The sequence below is a fragment of the Oncorhynchus clarkii genome, chromosome 21, assembly GCF_045791955.1.
Source record: "Oncorhynchus clarkii lewisi isolate Uvic-CL-2024 chromosome 21, UVic_Ocla_1.0, whole genome shotgun sequence".
NCBI classification, from domain to species: domain Eukaryota; kingdom Metazoa; phylum Chordata; class Actinopteri; order Salmoniformes; family Salmonidae; genus Oncorhynchus; species Oncorhynchus clarkii.
Genome location: NC_092167.1, coordinates 34,224,669 through 34,246,948, shown reverse-complemented (window position 1 = coordinate 34,246,948; position 22,280 = coordinate 34,224,669). Strand labels below are relative to the sequence as shown.

General features: G+C 45.3%; 1 protein-coding gene across 1 annotated transcript in view; it reads right to left on the bottom strand.

The window, feature by feature from the left end:
* Positions 1-3,886: 3,886 nt before the first annotated feature.
* LOC139379423 (fibroblast growth factor 11-like) overlaps positions 3,887-22,280 on the bottom strand; it is a 133,417-nt gene continuing 115,023 nt past the window's right edge. The window contains exons 4-5 of the mRNA XM_071122235.1: positions 4,325-4,523; positions 3,887-4,148 (exon numbers count right to left, since the gene is read on the bottom strand). Coding sequence (XP_070978336.1) covers positions 4,006-4,148; positions 4,325-4,523 — 342 coding nt within the window. The 3' untranslated portion in view covers positions 3,887-4,005. The remainder of the gene's footprint in view (positions 4,149-4,324; positions 4,524-22,280) is intronic.

Genomic DNA, 22,280 nt, shown 5'->3' with positions numbered 1-22,280 from the left:
ACAATCCATTATACCCCTGCATCGATATGTTATAAACTGCCACCATACACTCCATAACCTACCTACATATGCTAGCATAAAAGCACCCTGTGGCTATGTACATGTACGTACAGGTGCTCACACCTTGTGCGTTCATAGATATACTGTACATGCATGTGTATACACACACACACAAAACATTTATTTTTTTAGATTTAGAACAAATTGAATGTGGTGTAAAGTTGCACCTATCCCTACAGTGACACAAACATACCCTTATGAACACACTCCGATCAGATGTGATGTGTAATAGCAATGACATACTCACACGTAAACGCACTCACATTCATTACCTCTAATGTAAGCGTGATCTCAACCAGCTGAAGAGGACAGTACTCTATCGCATGGCCAAGGGACTAGTGGGTATCAGTGTTGTACTATCACGACTGCGTTGTCTTCGTACGCCATCTGCTGCTACTCAGGTAACTTACTCAGCGTTAGCCCTTAACTTACTTACAGTACACTCTAATCTCATAGCTAATAGTAACTAACGCTTATCAAGGTGCGTTTGGAGAGTTGTGATGGAAAAGTTATGCCAAGGAAAGACATTGGAGAGGCGTATAATAATAATAATAATAATAATAATAATAATAATAATAATAATAATAATAATAATAATATGTTGCAACAGATTTTCCCGGCCCTTAAAGAAAACAGTAAAATCACAGGATTCATAGCTATTTCCCAAAAATCCCATTTATGGATTCACTGACCTTATTCAACATTGACTGGTTTGATAAACCAGTAGAAGCCCTCGCTTAATGTATCCTCTTATTCTCGCTGCTCTGCTCACCTCTTCCCTCATCCCCTCCCCCTCTCCTTCCCTCTACCCCCATCTCCTCCTTTTCTCTCCTCTCCTTTCCCTCCCCCCTGTCTCCTCCTCCCCCTCACCTGACAGTCTCACACCCTTTAGTTCGGAATCTTCCCAGAGACTCATGTTTTCAAAACCTTTCTTCAGAAGGACGTGCTTGGAAATTAGCTTGCGGAATCAGTGGATCAGGCGTGGTGTGTTAATGTGTGTTTTGTATGTGTCTATGTTAACGTGAGCCTGTTGTCTCAGCACCCGGGGGGGGGGGGGGGGGGGGGTTTAGCCACAGTCATAGACAGAAAGACACCCTGTAGGCCTCTATCTTCTGCTGCTTATGAAGGTGGACTGTACAACATTGGTCCAGTAGGGTTGCAACACTGCAGTGTATACAGCTTACAAATCTTCACAGCAGGTTGTTTGTGTGTGTGTACGTGTGTGTGTGTGTGTGTACGTGTGTGTGTGTGTGCGTGTGTGTGTGTGAGAGATGCCTGTTGTCAACACCTTATTTGGGATTACCTGGTCTGCCATGGGAAGAAGCCATCATAATTCCTATAATTCTCTCTGAACCTTCGTTACTTCCTTTCTCTCCTTTTGCTCGACCAAACAAGCATGCTCAGTCTAAAATAAGGACCTCCCTATCTACCACTCTGCCCTAGCTCTGGATACTTCCCAAATGGCACCCTGTTCCTTACATAGTGCACTACTTTTGACCAGTCCCCATAGGGCACTAGGGTGCCATTCGGGATGGGATGCATACAGAGCTCAAATCCCTCCAGTAAACACGTCAACATGAACAAAAAAAAACACTCATCATAGAATTATAGACTTACGTCAGTGACTGGCAGAAAGATTGTTCATGGCTAATCTTCTTTTTTTAAACGGAGTAGGAAGCACATGTAGCTTCTTCTAGCTATGCGTTCTCATCCTTATTACTAAGCCATCGCCCTCTTTGTATTATGTCTGTGCCTTTAGCATCCGGTCTTTACCATTAGCAACATCGTTGTTGTGCAGCATGGGGTGTGACATTGACAGCACAAGTTACAGGTTGATAATAGTCTATGGTTCCTCTCCCCTGTAGAGAGCTACTTTTGACCAGGGCCCTGGTCAAAAGTAGTGCACTATATAGGGATAGGGTGCCATTTTGGACGCCCCCTATGAGACATGATGGCGAGATGCGCGTTTTTAAAGAAGGCTTGTTTCCTTTGCATAATAACTAACACACTTGACCCAGTGTTGGAGAGGTTCAGTGCATACTAGTTGCTTATTACATATAAAGTAGAGATTAACAAGAAGAAATCAACGTGGAATTAGGAGGTCGTTAGGCCGGGTGCCAGTCTGTTTGCTATGACAATCCCATAAGGATTTTGACAGTGGAAACTGACTGGCACCCAGGCTAGGAGGTTGTAGCCCTCTGAAAAGAACCACAACTGTCCTGCAATATCACATACCCAACCAGACAATAAACCCCACAGTGGGCATGTGTGCTGTATCTCCCTGGCTTACATGCTGACCAGACCGTTCGCGCGCATGTTGATCTTGTCCACCCACACCAGACGCGATCAGGACACCCAGGTTAAAATATCAAAACGAACTCTGAACCAACTATATTAATTTGGGGAAAGGTCGAAAAGCATTAAACATTTATGGCAATTTAGCTAGCTAGCTTGCTGTTGATAGTTCATTTGTCCTGGGATATAAACATTGGGTTGTTATTTTACCTGAAATGCACAGGGTCCAACAGGACTGTGGCTCTCAGTTCATTTTTCAATCGCCCACGTGGGAATATGCTCCTAAAAACCAATAGGAGATAGGAGAGGCAAGACTTGTAGCGCATCAAGCGTCACAAATACCAAGTTCTATTCTAGCGCCTGGCTAGGAGTGTGGGTGCAATGATTGAATAACATGTATGTGTACATTTGTTTTGCAATGCTCGCGCACGCGACGCGGGCGGTGTGGTCAGCATGTTAGGGGCATGAGCTAGAGAAATGATCTAGTTTGGTTATAGGATGGTGTAACGCATGGCTGGGCACAGAGAGGGTAAAGCAGTCAGTTTAATAATAACCTACATGGACAAACAGACTCCCAGAACATCTACACCATCTCACTGATTATATCGTCATCATTCTTCAACCTCTGACCCACACACAATCACCCTCTCCCTCTGCTGCCCAGCCGGTGTGTGTGTGTGTGTGTGTGTGTGTGTGTGTGTGTGTGTGTGTGTGTGTGTGTGTGTGTGTGTGTGTGTGTGTAGTTCAGTGCAGCAGGGAGGTTTCTCTCTCTCTTTCAAGAGTTGTGGAGATTTTGATCAGTGGAAGCTGCTGTTAAACAGCCCTAGAGAGGAACAAGGAGTTTTTTTCTTGTGCTGCCGAGTGGAAAACTGAGGTTAACGAGGGAAAGAAAAAAAATGAAAAAAGTATGGAGGAGATACATAGCTATGGTCACAAAGGTGCTGACGGACAGAGAAGACCTGCTAACTGATAACTAAGAACAAAAGGATGTTTTGGGCTTGCATCCAAAATGGCACCCTATTCCCTTTGTAGTGCACGACTTTTGACCACAACCCACACAAAGTAGTGCACTATATTGAAAATAGGGTGCAGACGCATCCTGGATCAACCTTACATTAGTATGGATGGAAGCTTTGGGAATGTAGAACAATAGGCCCCTCCTGCTGCTCAGTGGGACAGGGGGGAAACATTTAACCGTGACGACCCTGTGTAATAAAAACAGGAAGACATTGTTCGTTGTGAAGTGACGTAGATTAAAAACAGACGATGCTGATGACAGGTGTCGGTCTTCTTTCCGGGAATTTCCCGTAGTGGATGTGTATATAGTTGTGACGTGACCAGTGCATGCTACGACGCACCCAGCCTCATTCCTCAAGTTTTATTGCTCTGAAATCTCAGACTCATACAGGGGCGGTGTTGGGTAAGAGAAGGGGAGGGGGCTGCAGTAAGTGGGGGACACACCATGTCTTTAAAGAAGGGTTCCATTGGCATTTATTTCCCCAACCCTTCACTATTGCATTATGGGAGATAGAGTTCTTCTAATGCTACCATCAAGTAGCTCCATTGCTTCTATATATCATCCCTGTAGTTCCTTTAGGTGCCCATGCCAGTGCCCAGTGCCCGTATGACCGTCCCTGTGTTCTCTGTGCGCTAGGAGGTTTTGGTTTTTGAGGGCGGGTCTTTTTTGCCGTTCTGCAGCACAGGTGAATCGGAGGCCTTGGCCATTTTCCTGGGCGAACTCAGCTCGGCGACCACCACCACTTCATGTAGCGACGGCTCCCTGTACATAGCCACTGTAGGGGGGAGGGAAGGGATGTGAGAAAAGGAAAGAGGGAGACAGAATAATATTGAATAGAACAAATCTCTTTAATAAAAAAATGAAACCAGAGTGCATCATGAAAAGCAAACGTGACAAAATGACAGAGCCAACTAATGACCATCATTAACTTCCTACTGTACTGTACTGCACCTTCGATGAGTTTGGGCAGGAAGTGGGCGGCCCCCTTGGTCTTCTTGACCCTGTTGCCCTTCATGACCTGCCCGTCCCGGTTGATGCCGATGTACCAGGCCCTGCCCGACTGGGTCTGCCGGTACAGGATGGACGAGTACGTCACATAGTAGTTCTCAAACACACTCTCTTTGAACTTGCACTCTGGGGTGAAGTGTTCCTGTGGATTAGAAGACAGACACACACAGATAAAGCATAGGTGAACACATAGCGAATACAAGCGCATGTGTGCATACACACACACACACACACTCTTAGAAAAAACTCAAAAGGGTTTTTTGGCTGTCCCCATAGGAGAACCCTTTTTGGTTTTAGAGAGAATCCTTTTTGGGTTCCATGTAGAACCCTCTGTGTAAAGGGTTCTGCATTGAACTCAAAAGGGTTCTAGATAGCACCTTTTTTCAATGCGTGTACATATACACAAACACACACACTCCGGGTCAGCGGAGAAGAATAACAGATTGGAAGTGCTGACCATTTTTTATTCATTCCATTATTTATATATTTATTTTCCAATTCCAAAGGCTCAGCTGGGGAATGGTGGGAAATGGAGCCCACATTTCATTGTGACAGGGTTAGGAGAGCATCTGTGTCTGCTGTGAGGAAAATGAACACATAACCACACACACACACACACACACGCCCACACACGGAGGCTATCTGTCTTCTCTCTCTCTCTTGTGTCATAACAAACACACGCTCGCTCTCAAACACACACACAAGGAAAAAATTGAAAGAAGGAAGAACAAAAAAACAATTAACATACGGATGACATTCTGTTTCCAGTAACAACCAGCAATCAACAGAAGTCCTTCACTCCTTCCCCAGTTTAACTGTCCCGTCTATAGTCACCCATATCACCACCACAATCTCTGTCTCTCTCCTCTCTCTGTCTGTCTGTCTGTCTGTCTGTCTCTCTCCTCTATCTATCTCTCTTCCTCCATCCCACCGTCATTTGGTAACCTTGTTGAGGAGCAAACCAATTTGCAGGATTGATTTGGAGCCTTGATGTGACTGGTGAACAGAAACGCCCTGAATAAGGACTTTACTCTCCCTCTCTTTCTCATCCCTCTCTTTATTTATCCTTTTCCCGCTCTTTACCTCACCTACTTCTTCCCTCTTTTTCAGTTTTTTCCCTCATTATCTTCACTCTCTCACTCCCCCACTGTCTCCCCACTTTCCCTCTCTCTTTCCCCCTTTTCTCCCTCTCTCTCCATTTCTCCCTCTCTCTCTATATCCCCCTTCTCTCTCTCTCTCTCTCTCTCTCCCCCTTCTCACTCTCTTTCTCCCCCTTCTCGCTCGCTCTCTCGCTCTCTCTCTCTTAGTGGCTGGAGAAGTGGGTATACTCTAATTTTGCCAAACATTTCCCAGCGAAGGAAAGGCGCCCTGTATGAAGAATGATATGACAAACAGTCACATAAACTCTGAATGACCTAAAATGATAAATCCCATCCAAGTAACTGATTCACTCATTAACTTACTGTTAATAGTATTATCTATCATTAGTTCATGAAATTGTTTGCACTATAAGATCCAGCCCATGATATCATCCTCAAAACGTGGTGGATTGCCTCCCGAGTGGCGCAGTGGTCTAAGGAACTGCATCGCAGTGCTTGCTGTGCCACTAGAGATCCTGGTTCGAGTCCAGGCTCCGTCGCAGCCGGCCCAGCATTGTCCGGGTTAGTGGAGGGTTTGGCCGGCAGGGATGTCCTTGTCCCATCGCGCAATAGGGACTCTTGTGGCGGGCTGGGCGCAGTGCTGACACAGTCGCCAGGTGTAAAGCCACGAGGGACAGTACCCTTAAATACCAGGTCCTCAGACACTCTCAGAAATACCTTCCAGGTCCTCAGACACTCTCAGAATACCTTCCTACTATTGAGTTGCACCCTCTCAGAACAGCTTGAATTTGTTGGGACATGGACTCTACAAGGTGTCGAAAGGGTTCCACAAGGATGCTGGCCCATGTTGACTCCAATGCTTCCCACTGTTGTGTCAAGTTTGCTGGATGTCCTTTGGGTGGTGGACAATTCTTGATACACACAGGAAACTGTTGAGCATGCAAAACCAAGCAGCGTTGCAGTTCTTGACACACTTAAACCAGTGTGCCTGGCACTTACCCCGTTCAAAGGCACTTAAATATTTTGTCTTGCCCATTCCCCCTCTGAATAGCACACATACACAATCCAATGTCTCAAGGCTTAAAAATCCTTCTTTACACAATGTAGTGGCACCTTTCCTTGATTCATCACATCCTAGCTCCTCACCTCCTCAAATCTCATTGGAGGAGAAGGTCAGAAGGGAAGGACCTTAGACCCTCTCCTCCAATACAGTTGAGGCGGAGGCGAGGAGAGAGGATGCGAGGAATTTTACCAAATGTCTCCATCTCACCTTTGCCTGACAAAGATTGGGTCCTCCCAGGGGCCACACATCAGCTCTTTCTCAATTAATCTGTCCTCGATTCCTTGCATCCTCGATTCCTCGCATCTGAGGGCCCCAGACATGGCAGGGCCCATGCCACCTCATTAAATAAGCAGGAGTCCATTGGGGCGCCTAAACACAGCCAGTCAGTCCCTCTCCCCACCAGGTTCATCAATAAACATGGCAACAGTAAACATGTTGTCCCCCACGAATGATGCTGCGCCCCCCTTGGGCCAATCAGTGTAATTTTGAAAATGTCAGATCTCTTTGGCAAGACGCATCATTCACCCAAGTTTCATCAAAATTGGGCCAGTGATGTCAGATATTGCGTGGGTCAGTTAGACTCATATCCCTGAGCATGTGTGCCAAATTTCATCACTCAGATCAAGAGATATAAACATGTGCCTGTTATAGCACCACCGTGTGGTCGATATGAATGTTCTCACATATGGTGAGTCTTGACAGTGTTTGCAACATGTGTACTTTATGTACCAGACCACGCACATGTGAATGTTTATTGGTCCACGCCCATGTAAAGGTTTATTGCGTTGCGAGACCTTTGTCCATAGGTGCCACATATCAAGTTTTGTGTAGATCGGTCATTCGGTGCCAGAAGAGTAGCATGTTTTTCACAAATTTCAAAATGGCGGAAAATCCATCATGGCAGACCTTATGCGTCCCAGGGCAATTTCTTTCCTTGTGAGGAGAGTGACCTATGAACCGAATTTCCTGACTAGGTCAAATTGGGTGCGGGGCGTGACCTTTCAATGTTTGCATTTTAAATCTCCTGTTATAGCGCCACCATCTGGCCAATGAGTGTAATTTTGTAAATGCCGGATCTCTATAGCAAAACAAATAATTCAACCAAGTTTCGTGAAGATCGGGCCAGTGCTGTCTGAGATCGTGTGTGGCTAACGTATGCACTAACAGACAGAGACAGATCCACAGTCCCCTCCCCAATAATAACCACGCTGCCCTCTGAGCTGCCATTGGGGAATTAATTAATGGACGGAGGGAGGGGAAGACTTAAACAGAGAATGTTAAAAAGTGGCACCCTTCGGTACTCTAAGGCCTAAAATTAAGGAAATGAAGAAAAAGTACCCTAAAAAAGTACCCTTCACTCCAAAAAGGAATGATTGTGTTGAAATGAATGAACCCAAAGCTGCATCCCTTCGCCTGGGACTAGGAGGGAAGGAGACTTGTATCATGACGCGTGCCCGGCCCAAACTCTCCATCACACACAGACATATTAACACAGGCAGGCATGCTTACACACACATGCACGCATGGATGCACATACGCACACACACAAACACACACACAACTATTCACTCACTCACGCAGACAGGCAAGCTTACATGCGTACACGCACGTGCACGCGCACGCGCGCACACACACACACACACACACAGACAATGACTCCCCCTGAACTGATTATATCAACTCTGCAGGACATCAGCAGTGTTTCTTAATAGGATAACAGCCATTTAAACAGAACGATCGTTTGGACAGGAGGCTGAGCCACCCAACACACCAACCACAGGACACAACTGCACACCCATTTATCGTAGACATCCTTCTCGTCCCTCTCTTTCTCTCTTTCTTTCCTCTGCTGTAGGCTATTCTCATTGGTAGCCCCCTCGAATCCTTCTCTTTGTTTTGGCCCTCCACTCTGTCTACCCCGTTTCTATTGTTCTATTCTATTGTGTGTTTATTACAGGTTAAGATTGATTTCATACTAGCTTATAAATGGGTGCTGTCTCTATCTTTAGGTCAGTTAGATCAGTGGTTCCCAAACTGTGGTGCACGTCTCCTGGGGGGGGGGGGGGGGGGGGCTTAGTCCGGCTTTAAACTTTCTCTTGAATAGTAGAATGCAGAATCTCTTAATAGTAGAATGCAGAAGGTGCGAAGTTGGGTAGTGCATCATCAGTTCCTCTTGTCACGTTAGTCATTGCATACCTTAGATAGCTATTTATAACTTGTCGGGTTATGTCCAGGTCAACTAGCCCATGTGAGTTTATTTATCACTCAAATATCATAAAAACACATTAGACATGGCAAAATGTATAGAATTGCAAGAAAAGTTGCTTTAAAACTACAAAATGTTATTTGCACCCCATGACAAAATGTGTAGAATTGCAGGAAATATGCTATAAACCTGCAAAATTCTCTCCACCAACAAGAGGGGTGTGAACAGTTTGTGTCTTGAACAGTGCTTGTGCCCATAGAAATAGATGTGGTGGGTGCGTGCATGCAGGGGAGGCGGGGGATGTTCCCCGATGCTGGAAGGGGGTGTCCCCAGATGCAGAAGGCTGCCATTGGTGGATGAGATGGATTGAGACGCAGCCCATACAAACAAATTTGCTAAAACAGATTTTGATGGGGATTTTTTTATTACGCAAATTCGATGTATGCCGGATGTGGACATCAACTCTAAGGGGTTAATTGTTACCCAGAAATGATTTGATGTTAAGATTTTTTATTTTATTTTTATTAATAATAGTCTGCATTACCAGGCAGGTCACCTGTGATGCAAGTCAGTATTCAAGGTCCATCCATGTCTGAGGACGTCAGGTGATGATGTGGAAACCGGCCACTAGGGGCAACAGTGAGCGCTGTTACCTTCAAGTAAGCTTTGGTTTAGCTAGGGAATGGTTAAGGGTCTTGTGGATGGGGATGGTGGGTTGCTTGTAAGCATCTGCCTCTGGTTCCAAAGGATGCATGTTTGGATCCAGCGATAGAAAGTTGTTTTAGAATGTTTGTTTTAAAAGCTTAACCCTTACCTTAACCGAGCAGCTAACCGATCGCTGCAGCTGTACATAGTCTATCGGTAAATAGCCCACCCAATTTTACCTACCTCATCCCCATACTGTTTATATTGATTTACTTTTCTGCTCTTTTGCACACCAATATCTGTATATGACCATCTGATCATTTATCACTCCAGTGTTAATCTGCAAAATTGTAATTATCCGCCTACCTCCTCATGCCTTTTGCACACAATGTATATAGACTCTCTTTTTTTTCTACTGTGTTATTGACTTGTTAACTGTTTACTCCATGTGTAACTCTGTGTTGTCTGTTCACACTGCTATGCTTTATCTTGGCCAGGTCGCAGTTGCAAATGAGAACTTGTTCTCAACTAGCCTACCTGGTTAAATAAAGGTGAAATAAAATGTAAAAAATAAAAAAACATTTGGAGTTAATGCCTAACCTTAACCATTCGGAGTTAATGCCTAACCTTAACCATTCGGAGTTAAAGCCTAACCTTAACCATTCGGAGTTAAAGCCTAACCTTAACCATTCAGAGTTAAAGCCTAACCTTAACCATTTGGAGTTAATGCCTAACCTTAACCATTTGGAGTTAATGCCTAACCTTAACCATTTGGAGTTAATGCCTAACCTTAACCATTTGGAGTTAATGCCTAACCTTAACCATGTGGAGTTAATGTCTAACCTTAACCATTCGGAGTTAATGGCTAAACTTAACCTTGAAATGATACAGAGAAGTAACCAAAAACTTTGACGTTTGGAATGACTTCGAAATTTTACGTTTGATGCTGACGTGAGACTGTGAGAGCTTGTTGGCATTGGACCTTTTATGAATGTGGACTTTTGAGAATGACACAAATATTAATTTTCAAAGAGTCTGCTGCCTCAGTGTCTTTAGATATTTTTGTCAGATGTTACTATGGAATAGTGAAGTATAATTACAAGCATTTCATAAATGTCAAAGGCTTTTATTGACAATTACATGAAGTTGATGCAAAGAGTCAATATTTGCAGTGTTGACCCTTCTTTTTCAAGACCTCTGCAATTCGCCCTGGCATGCTGTCAATTATCTTCTGGGTCACATCCTGACTAATGGCAGCCCATTCTTGCATAATCAATGCTTGGAGTTTGTCAGAATTGTAGGTTTTTTGTTTGTCTCCTGAGGATTGATCACAAGTTCTCAATGGGATTAAGGTCTGGGGAGTTTCCTGGCTATGGACCCAAAATATTGATGTTTTGTTCCCCGAGCCACTTAGTTATCACTTTTGCCTTATGGCAAGGTGCTCCATCATGCTGGAAAAGGCATTGTTCGTCACCAAACTGTTCCTGGATGGTTAGGAGAAGTTGCTCTCAGAGGATGTGTTGGTACCATTCTTTATTCAAGGCTGTGTTCTTAGGCAAAATTGTGAGTGAGCCCACTCTCTTGGCTGAGAAGCAACCCCACACATTAATGGTCTCAGGATGCTTTACTGTTTGCATGACACAGGACTGATGGTAGCGCTCACCTTGTCTTTTCCGGACCAGCTTTTTTCCGGATGCCCCAAACAATCGTAAAGGGGATTCCTCAGAGAAAATGACTTTACCCCAGTCCTCAGCAGTCCAATCCCTGTACTTTTTGCAGAATATCAGTCTGTCTCTGATGTTTTTCCTGGAGAGAAGTGGCTTCTTTGCTGCCCTTCTTGACACCAGGCCATCCTCTAAAACTCTTTGCCTCACTGTGCGTGCAGATTCACTCACACCTACCTGCTGCCATTCCTAAGAAAGCTCTGTACTGGTGGTGCCCCGATCCCGCAGCTTAATCAACTTTAGGAGACGGTCCTGGCGCTTGCTGGACTTTCTTGGGTGCCCTGAAGCCTTCTTCACAACAATTTAACCGCTCTCCTTGAAGTTCTTGATGATCCGATAAATGGTTAATTTAGGTGCAATCTTAGTGGCAGCAATATCCTTGCCTGTGAAGCCCTTTTTGTGCAAAGCAATGATGACGGCACGTGTTTCCTTGCAGGTAACCATGATTGACAGAGGAAGAACAATGATTCCAAGCACCACCCTCCTTTTGAAGCTTCCAGTCTGTTATTCGAACTCAATCAGCATGACAGAGTGATCTCCAACCTTGTCCTCGTCAACACTCACACCTGTGTTAATGAGAGAATCACTGACATGATGTCAGCTGGTCCTTTTGTGGCAGGGCTGAAATGCAATTAATTACAATTCATCTGATCACTCTTCATAACATTCTGGAGTATATGCAAATTGCCATCATACAAACTGATGCAGCAGACTTTGTGAAAATTCTTATTTGTGTCATTCTCAAAACTTTTGGCCACGACTGTACTATAAGCACTAATGCAAATCCACTTCTCTCCAGCAGGGGCTGCTCAAACACACACAATATTAACATAAAGACCTCTCCTCTCTTACCACTTACCCAAACCTCAGACCTACCACCGCCTGGGCCCTCTTAAAACACGCTAAAGCCCATTTAATTTACAGACCCGCGTTACAAATCCACGTGTGTTTTTTTTAGCTGACTCAGTCTCTCCTGTTGCATGTTGGGGGATTTGAGGCAGATTTGTTATTAGCACATCCTCTCACTTTCACTCCACATTACATAAGTTAATCAGGAACAGAGGAGATTGAGGATGGGGGGAATAGAGGGATAGGGGGAAAGAGGGAAAGAAACCAAGGGAAAGAAGGAGTGAGATGGAAAGGTGCCATAGAGAGAGGAGGAGAGGGAGATGTACACAGACTCATGGACAGGGCATAGACACAGAGACAGACAGAGGGACAGACAGAGGGACGGAGTTCAATTAAATCACATTTTTTATTTGTCACGTACACGTGTTTATGTTATTGCGGGTGTTGCAAAATGATGGTGTTTCTAGCTCTGGCAGTGCAATGATATCTAACAAGTAATATCTAACAATTTCACGACATATACCCAATACACACAAATCTAAGTAAAATAATGGAAGTAAGAATATATAAATATATGGACAAGCAATGTCAGAGCAGCATATACTAAGATACAGTAGAATAGTATAGAATACAGTATATACATATGAATAATGCAAGACATGTTAACATTATTAAAGTGACTAGTATTCCATTTATTAAAGTGGCCAGTGATTTGTAAGTCTATGTATAAAGGCAGCAGCCTCTGTGTGCTAGTGATGGCTGTTTAACAGTCTGATGGCCTTGAGATAGAAGATGTTTTCAGTCTCGGTCCCAGCTTTGATGCACCTGTACTGACCTCGCCTTCTGGATGAAAACAGGGGTGAATCAAATCAATTCATATTGTATTTGTCACGTGCGCCGAATACAACACGTGTACAACAGGTACAGTGAAATGCTTACTTACAAGCCCTTAACCAACAATGCAGTTTTAATAAAAATGCCTAAAATAAAGAAATAAATTAATTAACAAATTAATTAAAGAGCAACAGTAAAATAGCAATAGCGAGGCTATTACAAGGGGTACAGGTACAGAGTCAATGTGCGGGGGCACCAGTTAGCCGAGGTAAATGAGGTAATATGTAAATGTAGGTAGCAGAGAGAACAGTCTATGACTAGGGTGGCTGGAGTCTGACAATTTTTAGGGCCTTCCTCTGACACCGCCTGGTATAGAGGTCCTGGATGGCAAGGAGATTGGCACCAGTGATGTACTGGGTCGTACGCACTACCCTCTGTAGTGCCTTGCAGTCGGAGGCCGAGCAGTTGCTGTACCAGGCAGTGATGTAACCAGTCAGGATGCTCTCGATGGGGCAGCTGTAGAACCTTTTGAGGATCTGAGGACTCATGTCAAATCTTTTCAGTCTCCTGAGAGGGAATAGGTTTTGTCGTGCCTTCTTCATGACTGTCTTGGTGTGTTTGGACCATGTTAGTTTGATGGTGATGTGGACACCAAGGAACTTGAAGCAACCTGCTCCACTACAGCCCTGTCAATGAGAATGGGGGCGTGCTCGGTCCTCCTTTTCCTGTAGTCCACAATCATCTCCTTTGTCTTGATCACATTTAAGGAGAGGTTGTTGTCATGGCACCACACGGCCAGGTCTCTGACCTCCTCCCTATAGGCTGTCTCGTCGTTGTCGGTGATCAGGCCTACCACTGTTGTGTCATCGGCAAACCTAATGATGGTGTTGGATTCGTACCTGGCCATGCAGTCATGAGTGAACAGGGAGCACAGGAAGGGACTGAGCACGCTCCCCTGAGGGGCCCCTGTGTTGAGGATCAGCATGGCAGATGTGTTGTTACCTACCCTTACCACCTGGGGGCGGCCCGTCAGGAAGTCCAGGATCCAGTTGCAGAGGGAGGTGTTTAGTCCCAGGGTCCTTAGCTTAGTGATGAGGGCACTATGGTGTTGAACGCTGAGCTGTAGTCAATGAACAGCATTCTAACATAGGTGTTCCTTTTGTCAAGGTGTGAAAGTGCAGTCTGGAGTGCAATAGAGATTATATCATCTGTGGATCTGTTGGGGCGGTATGCAAATTGGAGTGGGTCTAGGGTTTCTGAATAATGGTGTTGATGTGAGCCATGACCAGCCTTTCAAAGCACTTCACGGCTACAGACGTGAGTGCTACGGGTCGGTAGTCATTTAGGCAGGTTACCTTAGTGTTCTTGGGCACAGGGACTATGATAGTCTGCTTGAAACATGTTGGTATTACAGACTCAGACAGGGAGAGGTTGAAAATGTCAGTGAAGACACTTGCCAGTTGGTCAGCACATGCTCGGAGTACGTGTCCTGGTAATCCGTCTGGCCCTGCGGCCTTGTGAATGATGACCTGTTTAAAGGTCTTACTCACATCAGCTGCGGAGAGCGTGGTCACACAGTCATCCGCAACAGCTGATGCTCTCATGCATGTTTCAGTGTTACTTGTATTAAAGCGAGCATAGAAGTAATTTAGCTCGTCTGGTAGGCTCGTATCACTGGGAAGCTCTCGGCTGTGCTTCCCTTTGTAGGCTGTAATAGTTTGCAAGCCCTGCCACATCCAACGAGCGTTAGCCGGTGTAGTACGATTCAATTTTAGTCCTGTATTGATTATTTTCCTGTTTGATGGTTTGTTGGAGGGCATACCGGGATTTCTTATAAGCTTCCAGGTTAGAGTCCCGCTCCTTGAAAGCGGCAGCTCTACCCATTTTAGCTCATTGCAGATGTTGCCTGTTATCCATGGCTTCTGGTTGTATGTATGTACAGTCACTGTGGGGACGACGTCATCAATGCACTTATTGATGAAGCCAGTGACTGTGGTGTACTCCTCAATGCCATCGGAATAATCCATGAACATATTCCAGTCTGTGCTAGCAAAACAGTTCTGTAGCTTAGCATCTGCTTCATCTTACCACTTTTTTATTGACCAAGTCACTGGTTCTTCCTGCTTGATTTTTTGCTTGTAAGCAGTGATCAGGAGGATAGAATTGTGGTTAGATTTGCCAAATGGAGGGCGAGGGAGAACATTGTACATGTCTCTGTGTGTGGAGTAAAGGTGGTCTAGAGTTTTTTCCCCTATGTTTTCACATTTAACATGCTGGTAGAAAGGAGGTGACATGGATTTAAGTTACCCTGCATTAAAGTCCCCGGCCACTAGGAGTGCCTACTCTGGATGAGCATTTTCCTGTTTGCCTATGGCCGTATACAGCTCATTGAGTGTGGTCTTAGTGCCAGCATGGGTTTGTGGTGGAAAATATACAGCTACGAAGAATATAGATGAAAACTCTCTCGGTAGATAGTGTGGTCTACAGCTTATCATGAGATACTCTACCTCAGGCGAGCAAAACCTTGAGACTTCCTTAGATATCGTGCAACAGCTGTTGTTTACAAATGTACATAGACCACCACCACCTTGTCTTACCAGAGGTGGCTGTTCTATCCTGTCGATACAGTGTATAACCCGCCAGCAGCATGTTATTAATGTCGTCGTTCAGCCACGACTCGGAGAAACATAAGATATTACAGTTTTTAATGTCCCGTTGGTAGGATACACGTGCTTGTAGTTCGTCCACTTTATTTTCCAGCGATTGTACGTTGGCCAATAGTAGATTAGTCAAATTAGCCACTCTTCGCCAGATCCTCACAAGGCACCTCGATCTCCTCCCGTGATACCTCCTTCGCTTTCTCTAGCGAATGAGGGGGATAAAGGCCTGTTCGGGTGTCTGGAGTAAATCCCTCTCGTCCGACTCATTAAAGAAAAAATCTTTATCCAGTTCAAGGTGAGTAATTCTGATGTCCAGAAGCTATTTTCGGTCATAAGAGACGGTAGCAGCAACATTATGTACAATGCGCAAAAACAAACAAAATAGCAAGGTTGGGTAAGAGCCCATAAAATCTCATCCATCCCTACGGCTCCATCTTAACACACACAGGCAGTGGCTTGAGTGTTGTCCTTGGCATTCCTGTGACATCGGATGCTGTAGGTGTCCTGGAGGACAGGTAGTTTGCCCCCGGGGATGCGTTGGGCAGACTGCACCACCCTCTCGAGAGCCCTGCGGTTGCGGGTGGTGCTTTGCCGTACCAAGCGGTGACACATCCCGACAGGTTGCTCTCAATTGTGCATCTGTAAAGGTTTGTGACGGTTTTAGGTGCCAATACAAAATTATTTAGCCTCCTGAGGTTGAAGAGGCGCTGTTGTGCCTTCTTCACCACACTGTCTATGTGGGTGGACCATTTCAGTTTGTCATTGATATGTACGTTAAGGAACTTGAAGTTTTCCACCTTCTCCACTGTAGTCCCGTTGTCCCGTGGATAGAGGGGGTGCTCCCTATGCTGTTTCCTGAAGTCCACAATCATTTCCTTTGTTTTGTTGACGTTGAGTGAGAGGTTATTTTCCTGGCACCACACTCCCAGAGCACTCACCTCCTCCCTGTAGGTTGTCTCGTCATTGTTGGTAATCAAGCCTACTACTGTTGTGTCGTCTGCAAACTTGATGATTGAGTTGGAGGCATGCTTGGCCACACAGTCATGGGTGAACAGGGAGTACAGGAGGGGGCTGAGCACACCCCCTTGTGGGTCCCCAGAGTTGAGGATCAGCGAAGCGGGGGTGTTGTTTCCTACCTTCACCACCTGGGGGTGGCCCGTCAGGAAGTCCAGGACCCAGTTGCACAGGGCAGGGTTCAGACCCAAGGCCTCAAGCTTAATGATGAGCTTGGATGGGAGTATGGTGTACATAGGTCTTCCTCTTGTCCAGATGGGTTAGGGCAGGTATACTGTAGGTGTGTGTCTTATTGTCTGCTTGTGGGCCCAGTCTTGTTGTGACAGCCAGACATGAAAGATCCTTCCTCTCCTTCACCAGGCAGCAGGATAGAAGGATGGAGTTAGGGAAGGAGGGAGGTGAACCATCCAATTCTCGCTGACATTAGTAACAGATGGACCAGTCCCCTCACTCATCACTCACTCTCACTCTGAGAGATAGGGAGAGTGAGATGGGGAGAGAGAGATGTAGAAAGATATGGATAGAGAGGGAAATTGGGAAGAGAGGCAGGAGAGAGAAAAAGAGGGATAGAAAGTGAGTGGGAGAGAGGTGGTAGAAGAGGTGGTAGGTAGTTTAACACATCTTACATAATATTCTACAACACTATAGGGAGAGAGAGAGCAGCAGAGTTGAAAAGGTTTACCAAAGCACCTTAACCAAGGTGTCATGGCAACGATATGATATCATGCCGTGGCACTTTAGAATTCTTCTTCATAAGGCCAATATAAATACTACTGTACGCTTAAAGGGATGGAGCCAATTTACATCCTACTGCTAAAATCTGAACTTGCACAGGTCCGAGGAAGCAGGTTGATTTCCATACACTACCAGCAACACCCCTCCTCTACTCCCCCTTTCCCCCCTTCTCCCTTGCCAGTACTTGCTGGGTTGACATTAACCATTGAGCTCTCATTGCAGTCAACTGGAGAATTGATTTCATGTTGGACACATGTGAAAAGTCAATAGGCATTTGGTTGGCCACGCCACGCATGCATACACCCAAGCATGGAGAAGATAGGAGCACTTACATTACAAGCTCCGTATCGGCCAACTAGAAGTTAAGCCTGGGTTTAACCATCCTGACACTTATCGAATGTCTCCCAGGGGACAAATGTATTTCACACCGTCGATAGGACCGGACGCGTGTGTGTGCGTGCATGCAAGCGTGTGCGTATGTGTATGTGCGTGCGTGAGTGTGTTGCAATGTCATAGTCTCAAACATGATCTGCAAAAATCAAACAACTTAGAAGTCATAACAAGATATCCTAGTAGTCATAACAAGATATCCTAGTAGTCATAACAAGATATCCTAGTAGTCATAACAAGATATCCTAGTAGTCATAACAAGATATCCTAGTAGTCATAACAAGATATCCTAGTAGTCATAACAAGATATCCTAGAAGTCAGAACAAGATATCCTAGTAGTCATAACAAGATATCCTAGTAGTCATAACAAGATATCCTAGAAGTCAGAACAAGATATCCTAGAAGTCATAACAAGATATCCTAGTCATCATAACAAGATATCCTAGAAGTCATAACAAGATATCCTAGTAGTCATAACAAGATATCCTAGAAGTCATAACAATATATCCTAGTAGTCATAACATCCTTCATCAGTCCTTTATCAGTCATATCAATCATCAGTCCATGTCTTTATAATGAACGAAGATTGGGACATAACTGTCGTAATGGCAGGGTTGTAGTAGGGTGTCTTACACACGCACACACAGGTGGAGGTTATAGTACAGTAGTAGTACCGTAGACCAGGTGCATGGAGAGGTCCTAAGCCAATAAACTGGCAGCTAGATGGACGCCTTGGATCATTACCAGGACCTCTGAGCTGCAGGAGCCTTCACAGTCACTGACCCCACTGCCAAACAAACATATGCATACACACACACATACAGAAACACACGCACTTGCACAGGCGCACACACACCATGTTTAGAACAGCTGGAGAGGAGGAGGAGGAGGAGGAGGGGGGTGTCCTCTGCATCTCACCTTGTCTGCCAGACCCCGCGTTTGGGGATTTTCCAGAGGAAACTAGAACTAACCTACACTCTCTCGTTCTCTCTCTCACACTCTCTGTCCCTCGTTCTCGCTCTCTCTCTCTACCTCATTATTTTTCTCTCTCTTTTTCTCGCTCGCTCCCTTGCTCTCTTTCTCTCACTTTGTAACCCTTGCTCTCTCACCCTTTCTCTTTCTCATCTCTCTCTCTCTCTCCTACCTCTTTACCTCCGCCCATATCTGAGGGCCACGTGTGTCTGCATGCCTTTACTGCTCGGTCAGTTTCAGGGAAGGGAGGGGGAGAAGAGGGAAGTAGGGGAGGATAAACAGAATGAGAAAAACACTGAGAAGAGGTTGACTAAAGGGACGGAGGGAGAGGGAGTAAGAGGAGAGAGTGCTGACTCAATCAAAAAAAAGACAAGCGTTTTCTGATTCGATGAAAGGTGTGGAAGGTCAGAAGAGAGGGATGGAGAGGGTGATCAGTGTGTGTGTGTGTGTGTGTGTGTGTATGTGTGCGCGTGCATAACGGGCGCGCGTGTGTGTTGCACAGTGCAGATTGGTCCTCTGAGGTCAGTGTGGATCCTTGCAGGTTCTAGTGATATTGACTAATTAGCTCATCCGTCAGGGCCAGGGGCTGAGGGCCAAGGAGGGCCAGGGGTGAGGGCCAAGGAGGGCCAGGGGTGAGGGGGGCCAGAGGAATATGACCCCTACAACTCACCCCCTTCAACCGCCTCCCAAACCAGACATGACCAGTATGAAGAATCACCCTGACAATGTACTTTATATATACTATGTGTGTGTCCACATACAACAGGTTGTCTATAGGCCTATATACTGTCCTGTATACACTGTGTGTGTCACTGTGTCCACACCCCCGACAACAGACCATTCATATGAATAGAACATCCTAATAAAATATCTAAATATGAGAGCACTCTCACTTTGGCATCATTTCAACAACACACACACACACACACACGCTCCACTGGGTTGTTTACAGGGATAAATGTCACTCAACAGTAGCTGGACTTCCTTGTGTTCTCCTCTACTGTTCACAATGGCATTGTGTTCTCCTCTACTGTTCACAATGGCATTGTGTTCTCCTCTACTGTTCACAATGGCATTGTGTTCTCCTCTACTGTTCACAATGGCATTGTGTTCTCCTCTACTGTTCACAATGGCATTGTGTTCTCCTCTACTGTTCACAATGGCATTGTGTTCTCCTCTACTGTTCACAATGGCATTGTGTTCTCCTCTACTGTTCACAATGGCATTGTGTTCTCCTCTACTGTTCACAATGGCATTGTGTTCTCCTCTACTGTTAACAATGGCATTGTGTTCTCCTCTACTGTTCACAATGGCATTGTGTTCTCCTCTACTGTTCACAATGGCATTGTGTTCTCCTCTACTGTTCACAATGGCATTGTGTTCTCCTCTACTGTTCACAATGGCATTGTGTTCTCCTCTACTGTTCACAATGGCATTGTGTTCTCCTCTACTGTTCACAATGGCATTGTGTTCTCCTCTACTGTTCACAATGGCATTGCAGCAAAGCACCGATGGGCACACTACTGTACTGTGTTTAAGAGAAACCATGTATACACAAACACACACACACACACACACACACACACACACACACACACACACACACACCATGCATACAGGGAAGGGATGGGAACATCTAACTATTAAAAATGTATACATTTGGGAGCTGAGAAACCCCAAAATATAATCTCTCTCAATTAGCGTGTTTTGTATGACAGCCATTAAATGACACAGGATGTAGTTCATAAAGCATGTCTGTGATAATAAATATTGGAAAATAGTGTGTGTGTGTGTGTGTGTGTGTGTGTGTGTGTGTGTGTGTGTGTGCACTGTACATTATTCTGTGTAGTGTGTGTTTATGGATTGTTAGTGGTGATCAGACTACAGAACAAGGGCCATTCAGTGCTTCACCCACTCATTGGGCACATAACTCTATCAGATTGCAGGCAATTTATTGTGTTAGCCATAGCTGCAATATATTTAGGTGAATGTGGAATCCTCCTCTCTCCTCCTGCCTCTTATGTCCCTATGTTTCCTTCCCTTCTTCCTTCCTTCCCTTGTTCCCTCTCCTCCACTCCTTCTTCTCCACCCCTACTCCTCTCTCATTCTCTCCCTCCCTCAGTGGTTGCGTGAGTCACGTGACAGGGAGGTGATCCCTATCTTGCGGGCATTGCCTTGCTGCATCTCAATAAGGCCTTTTAAAGAGATGAAACGAGCTACTCAAGGAGGATGGCAGGGAAGAAGGAAACCGAGAGAGGGCCAGAGAGGGAGAAATGAACAGATAGAGAGAGGAAAGAGTGTAGGAGAGGAGAAGAGAGGAAGGATGAGTGGGAGAGAGAGAGCAGTTGCTACATCCATTTTTTGGATATATAAATAAAGATATGTACACATTGATTCATGAAGAATATAGCTGTCGTACCCCGTCAGAACCCAAAATATAACCTTGTTTTACCCCAATGTTTATAAACAAAGTAAATGTAAGCAAAAACTACATAGTTTTAACCATGTTTTGAGGCTATCATTTTGATATCATGGATGGTCAGTCCTTGCATCCACTGCTCTGTCAATGAATTTGAGAGTGGTTACATTTCTCCAGGACCATCCCTCTTTTCCCCTGAAACACTTTGTTATTGTTTCACCTTCTGATTGCCCCTTTAAGCACACAAATATGCCTGCGGTGTGTATTAAAAATGTCTAGTCTCTCTACGTCTTTCTCTCGCTCAGTTTTACAACATTATTCAAGTGTTCGTTTATCTCTATTGTATTAACCCACAATGTCATCCCTCCGTTTAAACATTTTCCAGCCAACTTTCTTTCCCCCAGCCTCTTAGAGAGAAAAAAGCCGGTCAGTTCTAGCTGCCTGGTCAGAGCCTACTGTCCTAATTATGTCTACCTCCCTCTGTCAATTTGTTTAGACCTGCATCCAGTGTGTGTGTGTGTGTGCGTGCGTGCGTGTGCAACTTCATCTCCCACCCTCCCTCCTCCCATCCATCCATCCCTCCATCCCTCTCTCGCTCTACCCAGGAGGGTTTTCCAGAACACACAGCTAATAAAGTGGGCCAGACCTATTTTCATCAGAAGCAATTTCCACCCGTCGCCCCACAGGTAGCTGTAGTTGAGCCCAGGCAAGCCGCGTCTCAGACAATAGACCAATGACAAGGAGTTTCCCTCAAACATGAACCTCTGTCTAGTCCCTACAGCTCCCCCAGGAGCTGAGGCTAGGCATGGCCCGCACCCCAAGGCCCCTCTTCTAGTGGAAAGGAAGAGAGAGGAGGGATGGAGGGAAGGGGAGAGAGAGAGCAGTGAGGGCGAGAGGTGTAGGGGGAGAGGGGAAAGGGAGAGAGAGGAGGGAGGGATATAGAGAGAGGGTGGGGGAGGAGAGAGAGTTGTGGAGGGTGCAGGGTGAAAGAGAGGAAGAGAGAGAGGGAGTGCTAGTTAAAGAGGAAGGGGAAGAAGGGAGGTCAAGGACAATAAATGAGGATATGCAAAGCCAGGTACATATCAGGACAAAACTAGAGATGGGAGGAAGAAATAAAAAAGAGAAAGAGAGAAACCACGAGTCCGAGAGAAAGGCGAATAGCACGATGGATATACACCAAACAAAAATATAAAGTGTTGGTCCCATGTTTCATGAGCTGAATTAAAAGATCCCCGAAATGTTCCATACTCACAAAAAGCACATTTCTCTCAAATGTTTTGCACAAAA